Below are 15,578 nucleotides of genomic sequence, written 5' to 3'. Positions count from 1 at the left end.
TCAGTTACAAAATACAAAATGTATTATTAGGCTTTCACAGTACTTAAGCAGAGGTCCATTAAATGTTTCTTATTGGAAGAAGCTATGCTTCTATTTCACAAAAAATTATTACAAAAAATCATTAGCATCACTCATGCCCTTTTATGTTACTGAAGAGAGAAAAGCAAACTAAGACAAAATTCTTTATTTACTTTTCTGTGCTTTTTAAAGAAACAGTAGTTACTAAAAGTCTATCAGGGCTGTTTTATCTTAAAAACTATTTGCCACATTCAACACTTCCCTGTTCTTTAGTTGTTCTATTTAAAGGACCAGGTCTATCAGGTGACAATAACACCTCTCAGAGATACCATTCTGTACAGAAATATCTCATTTCAGCCAGTTTTTATCCGCTTGTCAAAGCTGCACATTGCACATTCATTCTCTACAAGTATTTTTTTTTATCCAGTGCAGCCCAGAAAAAGAGAAGAGAACTTGCTGACTCTTCATTTCATAGCCAGATTTTGCAATACTGTAAATTCCTGTTCGCCTACCATCCAATGACATTTTCTAATTTCATTACTTTAGAATATCTTTTCTTGAAATCTGCAGCTTATTTTTTAAACTACACTTATTTTCTCAGTTGCATATGATGGTTCAAATTTACAGTTTGGAACTATTGTTTTCTGAATTAAAAAAAAAAGTTGGCCTATTTAGGCTAAGCAGTTTTCCAATTACAACTTCTGTGAAGGTGTTTGATTCCTTATTTCCTTTCTTTCATCAGCATTTTACAGTTCTGAATCCATTCTCCCCTTCTCTCCCCACCAATGTTACAATTTTCCTATAAAATTGGTCAGATTTTATGTCATTTTCTTTAAATTGAACCTATACTGCATGTTTTAAGTTTCCTATTTGTCCACAATTTTTTCTCTAGGTGTATTTTAGGTGTACAAGTACCAAAATCAGTCATTTTTTTTCTTGCAGTGGAAATCAATTATTCTTTCAGGCTAATTCCAATACACCGGAGGAGAAAAAGAAATTACTCCTAAGAGCAAGATGACTTAGCATCATAGTTTACAAATCACTTCCCCTGGAAGGGTCCCAATTCTCTGATTAAACTGAGCATTCAAAGCAACAAAGAGAACCTTAACTTATGTAAAATATAAAATCCTTAATTCATAGCTATTTCCTTCATAGGAACACAGTGCACATAGAAGTAATTCACTGTTTATAACTTCTCTGATTAAACTGAGCATTCAAAGCAACAAAGAGATACCTTATGTAAAATATAAAATCCTCAATTCATAGTTATTTCCTTCATAGGAACACAGTGCAAATAGAAGCAATTCACTGTTTATAATTTTGAGTTTAAAGGGAATTTTAGAGATATAAACCAATTTTTTTCAGTTTATCCATTCCAAACAAGTTTATTTCAGAAGTTGAGTATAAAGGTAGATCTATGAAACAAGAACAATATTTATTGTTTTTTACAAGATTTAGAAGGTGGCTAACGGTCTGATTTATACCGTAAATTACACTAAACCATTGGGGATTTTTTTTTCTTGCTATAAAATGTATGTATCTGAGATTTAGTGGCTACATAGGGAGGATTTTTTATTCCTTATCCAGCTACTAGAACTAAAAATGGTACAGGAATATCACCGAATCACTTCTGATGTCTAAACCATAAAATCTCAGTTATTTTGGACTCACAGCTGCTTTTCTGAACAAATTGTGACGACAAATTCTGTTATAGCCAAAGGCAGTGTTCTCAAGCAGAACTAACAGCGTTGCAGCCCTGACAGAACATACAATGACCGCTCATTTTTATTTATGCTGCACAACTTTTTGTAGAGTACCACAAACACAGAATGACACCTCTTTATAGCTAACGATTATGCATCGTTATTCCTAGAGGTTTGCAACTGAGGGATGCTTTGCTAAAGAAGTCACATCCATGCTATGGTAATTCACTTTTGTGAAGCCTTGACTCACTTTGAGGACACCAGTACCTCTGTTGGAGCCAGCCTGCATTAAGGTCAGTTTACCTTTGGGCCCGCTACCACCCACTCACTGCACACACCTTCCGACTTATTCCATCACACCATCATGTATCATTTTAAACCATACCAGTTCTGTAAGGGGGACCTGGACCAAATTAAACCCTGGCTCAGGTGGTGATATTGCATGGTCTTACTGCACAAAGGTCTCGGAGACGTTTTGCACTGCTGAGGAGCAAGTGCATCATTTCTCTGTGAGAAATGAGAACAAGGTATGCAAGAAATTAGCTGAAATACCACCTTTATGTTTCCAGCAAAAGATAAAGCAGGCAACTCAAAGCCATGCCATTAGTTTTTGCCCTCACAGTCACTGAACATCATCCTTACTGAGTTTTACAGCAACAGAGCACAGGCAAAGAATATTTCTCTGAGACACCATGTCTATTTTTGATCTCAGAGCACTTCCCAATATTCATAAGAACAAAGGCTTCTTATGTCTGAGAAGCTACTCACATTTGAGAATCCTGAAGCATTATGAGCTTCTAGGTCTAGATACATACCACTGATTTATTCTCACTCCCTAGGGGGGCAAAAACCCTCAGGAAAAACAGCAGCAGGTGCATTGACAGGACAGGATCTGCATCATGGTTTTACAGATCTTTAGTCTGAATGGTTAGAAGGTCAAGAATCCATGGCAGGATCCAGGGCAAGAAGTCAGCATAGACAAAGGAAGACAATACTTCACTTTGACTGAATCCATCACTACCAACAAAACCAAAGTCTCTTTTACTGCAAACAGTGAGACCTTCTGTTATTGCTTAGTAGTGATCCTAATCTTTGTGACTTTTCTATAAGGGAAGTTGGAACAGAAAACCAAACAAAAACCAAGACCAAAATAAACCAAAACCCACCAGCGTTTTAGCACTCTGCAGTTTAAGTTCCACCAGTTTTCCCCACACTTAAGCCCATACCAAACCCTGTACTGACTGACTGAAGGATGTGCCCTCATTGGTATAACTGAGCAGAAAAGCAGCAAATTCCCTTCATAAAAAGTCACTGGCTCTCAACTGTTCAATGGCTTATCCCTAGAAAAGCCTATGATATTGACATCAAGCTATTTCCCATCTGTTTCCCTATACACATTTACATATTATAATTGTATCTTGAGTCCAATCCTACATTCATTCATTCATGCAAAATAACTGAATTTATTTGGTTTCCTCACAAGTCAGGAAAAAAAAAGATATTTAGTCCCTTCCATAGGAATCATGAAGGAAAAACGTAATAGTTTACTTACCGAAGGATTTCTTTCCGAGTGAAGAATGTGCAATCCTGTGAAAAAAAAAAATAATGTGTTACAGTAGTCTTACCGAAGGATTTCTTTCCGAGTGAAGAACGTGCAATCCTGTGAAAAAAACAAAATGTGTTACAGTAGCATAAAAATATTGAAAGCAACAGCAAAGAATCTTCTTTCAACCTTTTGGAAGGAAACTCAGATCTAGTGGAAAAACATTAAAAATGCCAATTGCGTACCATCTGCTTTTGACTCAGAAAGCAATATAAGCTATAAAATAACTGAAATATCCTAAGGACAGGACTATCAAGAAAAAAAATATTGTTAATGTGAAACTTTAGGAGGAAGAAAACCCAGCTTACTCAAATACTTCTCCACAACATTTTGTTCTTTAAACAAAATTAAATCAAAAAAATAAGATAAAGGCCAAAAAAATTCAATAAATGGATCTGGAAAGCTATAAATAACAAATAGATGAAGAAAACTACCTTCTAACTCAGAGTATCCCTATAATAGAGGCAAGCGATTTAATAATAAAAGTTATGTACTTATTTATTAGTTATTAACCCTTTACTAGCAATTACTTTGCACTGGGGTCACTTTGGCAAAGGCTGCAAACTCCCATATGTTAGGAACATGGATAAAAGGACAACCCCCACTCCAAACAGCAGACAAACTATTCTGCTTTCCCTGTGGTATCACAGAATTTGAAGTAACTTACTAGAATGCAAAGCAGTGCTGGCTGAACATGAAAGAAGAGCTTACAAGCATTCCCTTGCATTCCGAATGCTCTGTGGTGGGACTGCATTTACACTGGTTTAATTCGCTCTTTATGAACATCTGCATTTTGCTACAAGAATTCACACACTTCCCAAAAGAACCATAATAGAAGCAGTGAAAGACTTTGCACTTCATGTCATTCTATGCCAGTCACTAAACAAGTTATATTTTCAGGTGCTGTGAGGAACCATAATAATCAGTCCCATTTCATTAACAGAAATATCCCCACATCTAATATATATTTAGGGCACTTTCTACCCTCCATCCAAACCCAGGGACACTGGTGGCAATGAAATATTGGATGATGAGTTTAGAACATTGTTCAGGTCATGAATTCCGAGAAAAGGCATCTTCTTGTCTCAGAGCTGGTGGCTGATGAGGGTGTGTAGGGATACTGATAGGGAACAACCACCAAACCACAACATTCTTCCTCATTATCCACCTCTCTCCCAGGCCCGTGTGATGTGGCGAGGCATTTGCCTAAGAATTCAGCTCTTAGTAGTTTTCCTCCTTTAATGTAAACATATATAAAATAGAACATATTCTTAAATCAGCTACTGACAAGATAACACCATCAGACTTGGTAAGTACATACAAATAGTATGACTCCCCGCGTCCTGCTCTTCAGTCAACTCGTGGAAAAGCATTTCTTCCCTAAGCTGAGAATCATTCTGGCTAAATGCCTGCTTCTTCCAAGGAGGGGAAAAGCAAACCATCACAGCTGGCTGAAGCACTCGAACAGCTTGTCTCAGGTATCCAGGCCCGCTCTCAGTCCTGCCTGGTATCAATTATTGAGTTTGCTTGCTCTCCTCCGTATAAAGTGGCCGGAGAAGCAGCTCTTCCTTCAGTGTATTGTGTAGCAGAATAGTGTTACAAGGCACAATAGGAAGCACCTTGTGAGCTGCTGACACTGATGTCACATTGTCTGGAACTGCACAAAGTGAAATAGGAGCCAGCTGCTTAAGTCTTCATTAATTCCAGCACATTCAACACTTACGGTCAAACAGTCACTTAAGGATGCTTCATTTACTACCGAAAGGCAGGTGCAATCTCACCAATAACTGCAATGCCCTCAGCAGCAATCATCCCGTAATTAGACGGGCTTGAGAACACAGCAGACACAGTTACTTAACTAGAAAGCTGACAGGGAATTGATATGCAAATGGCAATAAAGATGAAAAAGAAAAGTTACCCTTTACCTTCCAGAATCCATGCAAAAATGCTGTTGGAAGACACATTAAGAGGTCGGATCATAAACCTTTTTCACTGAAAGTCCACATAATTTTATATTTTTTTAAATCTGAGTCACCTCATGTCTTTGACAACAAACACTATTGTCTGCCTTTTCTTTTTTAATGAAACAAAATTTTTACTAATGTAATCTAAAAAAACCACCAATTTTGAAAACCTTTATACCAAAAGTAGTTGCAAATATCTGTCTGACCACAGACAGTTACTGACTGCAGTATTCCAATTACACCTGCCAATTCCATGGAATTGTGTGTCAGGGAAGAGGGGTGTCAAAAAAAATTACAGTGGTTTCACAGACCACTTAAAGAGACCTTAAAGCTACTCAGGGGTCGGAGCACCACAAATGAATTGTGACCTGGCCTACACTTTGGATCCACAGCAAGATCATACACAGCACTTAAGAAATGCTTGACCATTAAGAAGCCTGTCTGGTCTCAGATGACAAATGTAAAAGCCTCGGCTCCAAGCTACCTCTGAAAGGGAGGTCCAGCCATCTCTTGCTTTTCTCAGCTTCTTATTTCTGCCTCTGCCTTTATGCAGACCTCACACCGATGAGCAGTGTAACTGCATCAGAGAACTCTGAAAGAAGGAAACTAACCTAACAAAAATGGGTTAACTCCAAGCTTGGATCACTTCCTTTTAGTGGCTTAGAATGTAGTGTCCACAGTGCTGGTACAAGAGATGAAACTAAAACAAGTACCTATTGATGGCAGGAAAGAGGTGCAGAAGGCCTTTTTTTTTTTTCTTGAAAGCACAGCCCTAGAGTTGGATTAAAGTCACAATGGAACAAGGGTCTAAATCACATAATTACATTTTATAGTTGCTGGAAATCCAGCAATTTAATTCCAATTTAATTAAAGAATTTTGGCCAAAGAAACGCGGAGGTGAATCATCCAATTTTCTTCTGGCTACTTCATTCATATAAACAATACACAATGATGGACAATAAATAGTGAACTAAAATGTTACATTAACTCCCTCCTGAGGAAAGGTGAAGTGAGTCCTGGAAAGCATTTGTCATTTATGCATATGATGACATTCATCTTCCTCCAAGCCAGAAATAGAAAGTGTGTTCCACAATATCATGTGGGCTGCATTTGAGTTTATTATGAACTTAAAAGGTAATCTGTCTATTCTTTCTGGACACTAAAGCCACTGGGAGTCCAGCTAGAAAAGCACAAACTAAATACTGAGCAAACACATGTCACTTGAGTTTTCATAATTCTTATAAATTCAAAATTTCTGGCAAGAAATCTGAGAATCATTGCATTTATTTCTAATGCTACATGATGGCCTGAAAAAGTTCTGCTAACAGCAGGCCCCTTGCGGGTTTTAGGTTATTTAGAATAGAGGCTTTGCCTTGAAAGGTCACCTACTCCAGCCCCTGAGAAAATACATGCTACTTTTATAAGATCGCACTTGATCTGTCCTTGTGCCCTCAATAATCAAGTTAATTAGAAGTCTGATATAAAGGATCACTGCTGGTTTTTTGGAGGTAAGATATCACTGAAACAAATCTGCAATTATCCACTTAACTTCCTCATGTCCAGCAAAGTGAATAAAATAAAGCAAACAGAAAACTTCGCATTGATTTTAATGAGATCATTAGCTTGCATAATGGGACTTGCTTCTCAAATTTGGCATTTAGGTGGCTTAACTGGTTCTTAAAACATTTTGCAAAGAAAAGACTCAGCTGGTATATTTAGGTTCCATGGGTGGCTTTGCTTGTGGCTGGTAGCATGAGTTTCTGCAAGCTAGTCAACATTTCAGTGAATAAAATAAAGCAAACAGAAAACTTTGCATTGATTTTAATGAGATCATTAGCTTGCATAATGGGGACTTGCTTCTCAAATTTGGCATTTAGGTGGCTTAACTGGTTCTTAAAACATTTTGCAGAGAAAAGAGTCAGCTGGTGTATTTAGGTTCCATGGGTGGCTTTGCTCTTGGCTGGTAGCATGAGTTGCTGCAAGCTAGTCAACATTTCTTTGTAAAGTAGAATTAATGGTCTCTGCTCTTAAAATTTACTTTATAAAAGAACAAGGTCTACAGGCAATTAGAGTTTTGTTCTTTGATTTCCTGTGTCAGGTGAATGCAAGTTTAGGGAAAAATGGGAGCAGACTGAAATATGGTGGTTCACTACCTTTTCCACTAGTCTGTAAGACCTCACAGCAAACTCCTGCATCAGTTCTGCTTTATGTTTAGTTCTACAGTGATGTGAACCAAAACCAGGAATAGAGATAACTGTGCTAAGAATGCTGATACTTCATGTAAAGTATGCATACACAGCGTAACATGAGGTATGGCTCCAGAATCTGAGCATGCATAATTTGTTCTGTTGGATCTACTGCCAATATCAGAGAGCAGCAGGCAGCTTATGAATGGCAGCAGAGGCCACGGAATGGGAGGTTGTCACTTAACACTTTGAGAAGCAAGTATCATTGTGCATAAAGCACAGTTTCCGAATAAAACTAGTTTCACATAGATAAGCAAAAGACTTCTCTACAGTAAAGAAAAACCAGAGAACAGAACGATAGCATGAAAGAATAGCAATGCTCAATTATGCAAAGCTACTGTGAAATAATATTTCTTAGACCCATTAAATGCATATTTCTCCTCTGCAAGTATCATTGTGCATAAAGCACAGTTTCTGAAGACAATAAATCTGTAATTCTGCCTTTTATATGTATGGTTTCATAAGGGCAGATTTAGTCTGATCCTGCAACAGCTCCATTGGAAGGTTTTATAAATAAGGAAATAATATAAAACAGTTTTAGCAATACAAAATCACTCAAATTACAAAACCAGTCTCAAACAAAAGCCAGTGAGCCACAGATAAAGCAAACCAGTGACTAACAGGAATGTTGACAATATCCTCAAGGCAAGAGACAGATTAGATCCATACTTAGATCTTACTGAGCAGCTTTTAAGAAACCAGAAGTACTGAACGCTGCAGTATTTTAAATGTTAACATTTCAGAAGTTTCATTTTTTAAATCACAAATGATGTGTGTTGTACTGTGTGAAAAGTACACAACGTGTGTGAGAACATTTAAGCAAAACACCATAAAACCCTCATCCTATGAAGTAATCAAGAAGGTGCTGGATAGAAGCAAATGAACTTTCTAAGATCTATTATTAACCTATTCTAGTAACATTTTACAAATGCAATGTTTTTATTCTAGTTACCATACAACTAAGATTGGTGCAGAGCTGTACAAGATTAAATAAGCAAGATATTTATGTATTTTCATCACTGTAAACATATAAAGAGTTACTAGAAGTCAATGAGAGCAGCACCAGTCTTTCTTGCATACCTGTGCAAGTACTTCAGCGAATCTAGACTTAAACACCAAAAGAAAAAAATCCTCTCAGAGTCAGTTTCTGCATTATTAATAGTATTAGCATATGGACTTTTATCTTAAAAAATGCTGGTTGCATCAGAATGTCAATGGAGAGCTTAACATACAGCCTATCTTTATTTGTAATCATATATATTTTAGAGCTACAGTCAGAGCAACTAAACCACACACAGAGTTTATAGATTTATATTGCAACATGGGAATAAGAACAGTTAGACATTAGCAAGGATTGAGGACTGTCAGCTAAAGTAATTTTGCTCAATCTATATATGCACCAAATGGTAACATGAAACCAGAATCTAACTAAAGCATAATTTCACGAAAACCTTGTTCCATTATTATGCTACTTAAAATTTGCACATCAACAGCAATACTCTGTCAAACTGAAAAGCACTTTTTACAGAAGATTGTGGAGAACCTGTGATGAATACACTTTTTGTATTCTTGCAAAGGGTTCATTTTCATCAGAGATCCTGAGTGAGTCAAGCATAGCTTTTTAAATCAAAAGATAGCTTGATGACCTAGTTTCATTTTATAAATGGCATTTCTTAACAGATCATAACGTAACTTGTTTCATCTGGTTTTGCGTAATTCTCATGAAATATAGTTGAATCCCACTTTACTAGAATTTTAATAAAAGGAAAAAGTTAGTTCTGTATTAGAACTAACTTTTGTATAAAAAGCAGCAAGTCATTATTCCATATTACTAGCTCTTATTGCAATATTGCCTAGAAAACAGCCAGGATAAACATCAGTTTGTTTTGAGGCAGCATTAAATAATAGAATAAATAATCCCATTAATGAACAAATACAAAAAGAAATGGCTTGCAATAAAACCTGTAATATCTGATATAACCTGATATAACCTGATATAATAATATCTATATTCTCTAGATTCTGTCTACTAAGAAAAAAACTAGAATCAAATTAATATCAAATTCAGACCACTTCTTTGAGTAATCCCAGAAAACCCCAGATCGATTGAACAGTGGAGCAGTTTGTCCATACCCCAAGCACAGCTTCTGTGCGTTTCCTACTCAGTATAATTGTTCCTCAGTGATAAATGCAGTGCACTGAGGCTGATATAGGGCTCTGACATCACATTATTGCATACCTTTATTTTCCTTTGCTCCAAGCATCTTCATACAGCATCACCCAAAACCCCCTAAAATTCCTGTTTTCTTTTCTCATTATAAGACTTGACCTCCCAAATCTGCAGGCAGCTTTTAAAAGCTTAATTTTAAAATGTTCTTTGATTGCAATGTACTACATCTTTCTTGCTCATTAATCCTTGCCTTTTCCCTAATCAGACCTTGGTTAGATTTTGCATTTTATGGAAAGAAAAAAAAAACCAACAACAAACCAACCCACACAAACCAAAAAACCAAACAACCTAGCCAAAAAACCCTCACACAACAAAACACACAAAAAACCCCAAAACAGTCAAGTACTCTAAGGGCAGAAGCAGCAGAAATCCCCAGTAGAATCTATTTTCTTACAATGCTAACTTTTTAACTGAAGTGAATCTCAGTGAGGAAACCAATGTTTGTAAAAGCCTAATTTCCAAAACATTTCACTAAGCTTATAAAAATGTAGAGAGCTGCCAACTAGAACAATGTCTTAATAACAGGTGATATGACAAAGTCTTGGATTTGCAGCTTTCCAGTATTTCTTTAGATAAACTGCCTTTATCTATTCTGAATCAAAACATAAAGTTCTGGGAGATTTAATATTATCAAGTCCTATTATGCATCTCTTTTACAAACAGTTTCCACTGCCCACCCATCATCAGTTTTCAGGAAGATTATTTAAAACACTCATATATTAAAACCATTGAGGTCATCTTGTGCATGACCAGATTTACAATTATTTCATTTAAATGTAAAAGTGTGATAAAAAGTGATTCTTCAATATGGCAATTTATATGCAAAAAAAAAGTTTATATATGAGCATTTCAGAAAGATTCATACAAATTAAATAAGTTTATTTAATTTCATTGATATCACATTAACAATCTGAGATGGATGTATGTGTGCTAGCCCTTCAAGCAGGTGATTTTTCTGCAGCTTAATCTTTAATCCAGAAAACTAAAACCAGTTACTTATGGTTTTACCATACTTTAAGCACATTAACTTCTCACTTTTCCATCTCCCTTTTACCTATCAGAAGTGTCTCCTGTGAAACAAGCACTTGGGCAAAAAAAAAAAAAAGAAAAAAAAAGCATTAAGAAAAGAGAATTCACTACTGAAGTAGCCTTCAGGTGGTATAAACTCGGGGCATTTTGTGTTCTTTCCAGCACACAATTCCACAAAAACGGTGGAAGTTACAACCAGATAATACAATGGCCAGAAATATACTCAAATAAAGAAATTATAAGTCTAAGCATGAGGGAAGCGAGGTTTTGAACGGTCTTCTAAGAAGAACTGTGGAGAATTTAAAAAAAAAAAAGTTTATCTTACAAAAAGGATTAAGTTGATGCTTTTGCTTCTGCTAAACTGCTACTACGGACTCTGTAACCCTGAGGACTGCTGTAAGGAGCACAGTACCAACCCACAGACATATAAATTCACTATAAGTTGCCTAGTTCTTATTTGGGGGAAAAAAAACCCCAAAAGAACAAACAAACAAAAGAAGAAAAAAGGCTTAATCAATGATCCACTTTCAAAGCTATTTATATGTAGATGCCTGGCTGTACATCAGGTGACAGATGTGCACAAGAGACTCTTGCAAAGTGGCCCCAGGTGCAGAGGGTTATACTTTGGTCCGGTGTTCAGAGGAACCTGCTGACCCAACTGCCATTTCAAGAAATGAAAAACCTGCGTTTTAAAACTTCTGGAACCATTACCCCATTCTCTCATTTTCTGCTCTGAAGGAACTCCACACATGAGAAAAAGGCAAATAAGGTGGCAAACTCCAAGTCAAACAGCTCTGCTTGTATTATAGCAACTGCATACTCCCCCAGAACGCAGTGGAGAGGCAAGAGCTCTCTGTGCGGACGGTACAGGAGTAACCCCAGGATTTCTAGGTATAAAAGATCGAAGAGGTCTGCAGTAATTAATGGAGCAGAGGCACATCACCAGCAAAACAAGGACTTTACCTGATTGTTCACAGCACGAGGCTAATGTTCCTTCCTAACAAATTCTGGAGATTAGTTATTGTCCTGAAACTTGTTATTTTACTGCACTTACCATATATAACATGTGCTATTACTAGTCCAAAATGATTTAGCACTATAGTAATGAACTGCAAGTCTGCCTGTAACAGAGAAATCCCACAGGCTGCCTGAATCCACTGGGCCTAACTACTGCCAGGCTCTGAGAGCAATTACCCAGCATTATGCAAGGCAGGGGCTGCAAAAGCCATTAGGGAAAGGCAATTTCTGCATGAAGAGTAGTGAATTAGGGATGACATTTCAGCTCTTGCATTTGCCAGTTTATGTCAAGAAGATAACATTAATTACATTTGGATTTTGTTTTGTTTCACTGCAGTTGGGCTCTGTTCTGTGTTCACTTTTATTGTTAGCAGGAAGACAGACATTGCTGTTTTGCAGATCCTTGATTTCCCTCTTTCCCTTTCAGCAGGGATGTAAAAAAGCCTTTTTGGATCTCAGACTACTCAGTCTTACTCATTAGACTAATGTACTACAGTGACAGACGGCTGGTGAGGGTCAGATGTGTGACAAAAGTGGAAATTAAAGAAGCTCCATTTTCACATTTATAGAGTCATAGAATTGTTTAAGTTGGAAAAGACCTTTACGATCATGAAGTCTACAACAACAAGAAGGTTAGAAATTTAATAACATCATTTAATTTACACCCTATTTTCAGCACAGGATAAAATTTTAAAGCATTTTAGCATATATACCTAGCCTGACTCTCTGTGGCTAAATATCTACACCATGAAAAGTCCATGTTCGCAGTAACTCCAAAGAAAATTAGAATTTAAAATAATGGTTTCTACTTCAAGAACTTGAGCCAAAGATCCTGAAGGTAAAAAGAAAGTTATTTGCTTTTGTGTGCACTAGATCTGTTCCTTGGTTATCCTGAGACAAGCTAAATGCTGATTTCCTGCACTGTTAAATCTATGCTTATTGCTTCATATAAGAGAAGAGAGCAATGCAGCCAGCCCTACCTGCATCTCGTAATAAGTAGTCAGCTGCCTCCTCCTTCAGCACACTTCTATGGGATATACTGTCTCACTGTATTTTCAGAAACTTGTTCAAGATGCCCACTGTGCAGAACCTAAATAATTCTATGATTCTATAAATGAAAATGGAGCTTCTTTAATTTCAGTAAGATTCGCAGTGTGCTGAAACATGAGTGAAAACTGAGAAATTTTTTTTTTTTACCCTATTAAAAATTCAGTTGATGCAATGGGGAGTAAATAAAGAAGTACCAATAAACTATCTCTGGACACAGAATACACACTTCTTCTGTTAAGGTAAGAAACTGCCATCCAGGAGTGGGTGCAAACATAAGAATACCTATTCTGGAACTACATGAGGCATATTTCTATGCCTTATCCTTAGCAGAAGAGAAATTAGGAAAGACCTTTCTGTATTTTTTCCCTTCTCCCCTCTATCGACAACAAATGCATCTGGGAGAGAAAAAGAGGTTATTGCTACACTTTCTTTACAGAACACTCAATAGGAAGATTCTACTAAGAACTCCCATTGTCAAGCTAATCACAGTCTTATCTTACTTCCTAGTCCAGACACTGAGGATTCGACTCCTTCCCTTGTATACAGAAAAGGGAATTAAACTGAGTATGTTCAGCATCCCATCCTTAAAATAGTATTACAATTGCTGGGAAGGAACAGTAGAATGTATGATGCAGGCTACAAATGAAGTTTTAGTTTATATTTGGAAAAAAAACAACCCAAAACAACAACACGCACACCCCCCAAAACATATTAACATTATGCCTCTCCTTCCCCTCATGCAAACTAAGATATCTTACCTGGTAGGCATCTAGCTGTTCATCAGTAAATATCGTTTGCTTATTACCCATCTTAAATGAGGAATTCTTCCTCTATGCAAATGCATCCCATTAGAAGTAGCTGGATTCCTCCGTATTGTAGGCATTTAGAGCACATATAATTCGTGAGCGTGCTGAAAAAATCCCAAAGCCTGCATTGAACTGGCTCTGACTGTACCTGTCCAATGAGGAAGGACGCAGTACTGGGAAATCTTTGCTTGACTTGAGCGTGCCGGGAAGGAAAGCGTTAAAATCACAGGCAGGTGTCGCCCAGAAACAGTGATGCCATTCTCCCCCTTTTCCAGATGTTTTTCTAAGAGGCATGCAGAGCTTTTACAACATAAAAGCCCCAGCAGCCAGTGCTAGAAGAAACCAGCTCTCTATTGCCTCGGTGCCTCGCTCACTCTGCGACTTCAGGGCTCGGCACCTTCATGGTTTAGAGCAGCTCTGCGTCACCCGATGGCGCTGGGTAGCGCAGTCGTATTGCACACACACACACACACACACACACAGAGCAAATCTAGGTACTAGGAAAATGGATTAGCAAACGTTTCTGCAGATGGTTTTCCCACAGATAAAAGGACATCCTAGTCAGTGCTGGGCTCTGACCCATAGCACGCTGCCAATGTCAGACACAGCTGGATGGAGGCTCAAAGCGTGCAGAGCATCCCCACAACATCACCAGGGGCTGCAGGGGCTCCCCAGTAACTGCTTATGTCTACACTGTGGCTATAACCAGCCCTGGCCAGCAAGGGTGTGAACTCACTACCAGAGGTGTCAAACTCCCAGGTACACCACTGAGCGGAAGTATTCCTTCTCACATTAAATAAAATAAATAAAAAAGTAATCCGATTAAAGTAATTTAATCAGACGTTAATCTGACTCCTTCAGCTCAAGTAAGCACAGCTGGAAAGAAAAAAAATGTTACCACAGCCTAAAGCAAAGGGAGAAAGTACCACTAGAGGGCTCACAGTGTATTTTAAAGTAATACAACCCTATTCCTGTGAAAATTTTAAAAATAAAACAAATAAAAGAACAATTCAATAAGAGAAGCAGGCAGACAAAGAAAAATAAACTAAAACAAAATTATATTATCTAACATCTGCAAAAGGTTAAGCTCTTATAACAACAGCAGGAAGGATGAGTGAGAAAGGATGGGAAAAGGGAGGAAAGACCTGTAAAGAGTAAAAGTTTCTTTAGATTGTTCACTTCCCGTTTGTGCACACAGAATGGGAAAGGGTTTGTAAATATTAAAAAAAAAACCCTACCTTCTTTATCTACAGCTCTGCCAATAGTCATTGTTTCCTCAGCAAGTTAGCATGTTTAATGAAAACACCTGGAGAATTATCATCATCTTTTTCCTACAGCTTCTAATGGTCCTGACCTGGTAACAGCATTGGTGTTGAATATGTAGTAAAAACATTCTATGAAGTGCTGAACCACAGACTGTTCTGAAAGACAGTTTATTTAGATTCTAATGTTTAGAAATGCAGATTTGATGAACTGCAAACCAGCACTGCCCTGTGCTGCAAAACCACAAGCTATTACCATATATACCAAATAAATGGCTTGAGATTAGAATGCATTCAACACGGCAAACATCAGAATTTTAACAGTGAAAGGAATGGATTCTACCAAGAGAACATATTGCAGCACAGTTTCAGAATAAGAAGAAAGAAGCTACAATAGTAAGAATACAAACTCTGGCTGCCCTATCATCCAATCAAGAGCACAGCAAGGATCTATTTGAGTATCAGACAGCTGAATTGACTGTTTGCTATACGACCGAACTGACCTCTATTTTTCTACCTGCTAGTGCTGTGGGTTTTTCTTTTTTCCCCAGGGCACAGTGGCATTGGATTCTTGTCATGTGCAAGAAGATTCTCCACAAGCAAGTCAGAATGTAAAGAAGAAAACAACTCCAAACCTGCAAAAGACAGGT

At 37.4% G+C, this 15,578-nt stretch overlaps 1 protein-coding gene across 10 annotated transcripts in view; it reads right to left on the bottom strand.

The window, feature by feature from the left end:
* The window catches only part of CIB2 (calcium and integrin binding family member 2), a 52,321-nt gene that overhangs the window by 29,178 nt on the left and 7,565 nt on the right, over window positions 1–15,578 (bottom strand). For 3 of the 10 annotated variants that reach the window (XM_014944495.1, XM_014944496.1, XM_014944494.1), the window contains exons 3-4: window positions 15,432–15,563; window positions 3,274–3,308 (exon numbers count right to left, since the gene is read on the bottom strand). In XM_014944495.1, coding sequence (XP_014799981.1) covers window positions 3,274–3,308; window positions 15,432–15,506 — 110 coding nt within the window. In that variant the 5' untranslated portion in view covers window positions 15,507–15,563. Of the gene's footprint in view, window positions 1–3,273; window positions 3,309–3,346; window positions 3,382–13,618; window positions 14,030–15,431; window positions 15,564–15,578 lie in introns of those variants that run through there. The other 7 variants (XM_014944497.1, XM_014944503.1, XM_014944501.1 and 4 more) reach the window with 7 other exon arrangements.

The sequence above is a fragment of the Calidris pugnax genome, unplaced genomic scaffold (genome assembly GCF_001431845.1).
Source record: "Calidris pugnax isolate Ruff unplaced genomic scaffold, ASM143184v1 scaffold70, whole genome shotgun sequence".
NCBI classification, from domain to species: domain Eukaryota; kingdom Metazoa; phylum Chordata; class Aves; order Charadriiformes; family Scolopacidae; genus Calidris; species Calidris pugnax.
This window is presented reverse-complemented; position numbering and strand designations above follow the sequence as displayed.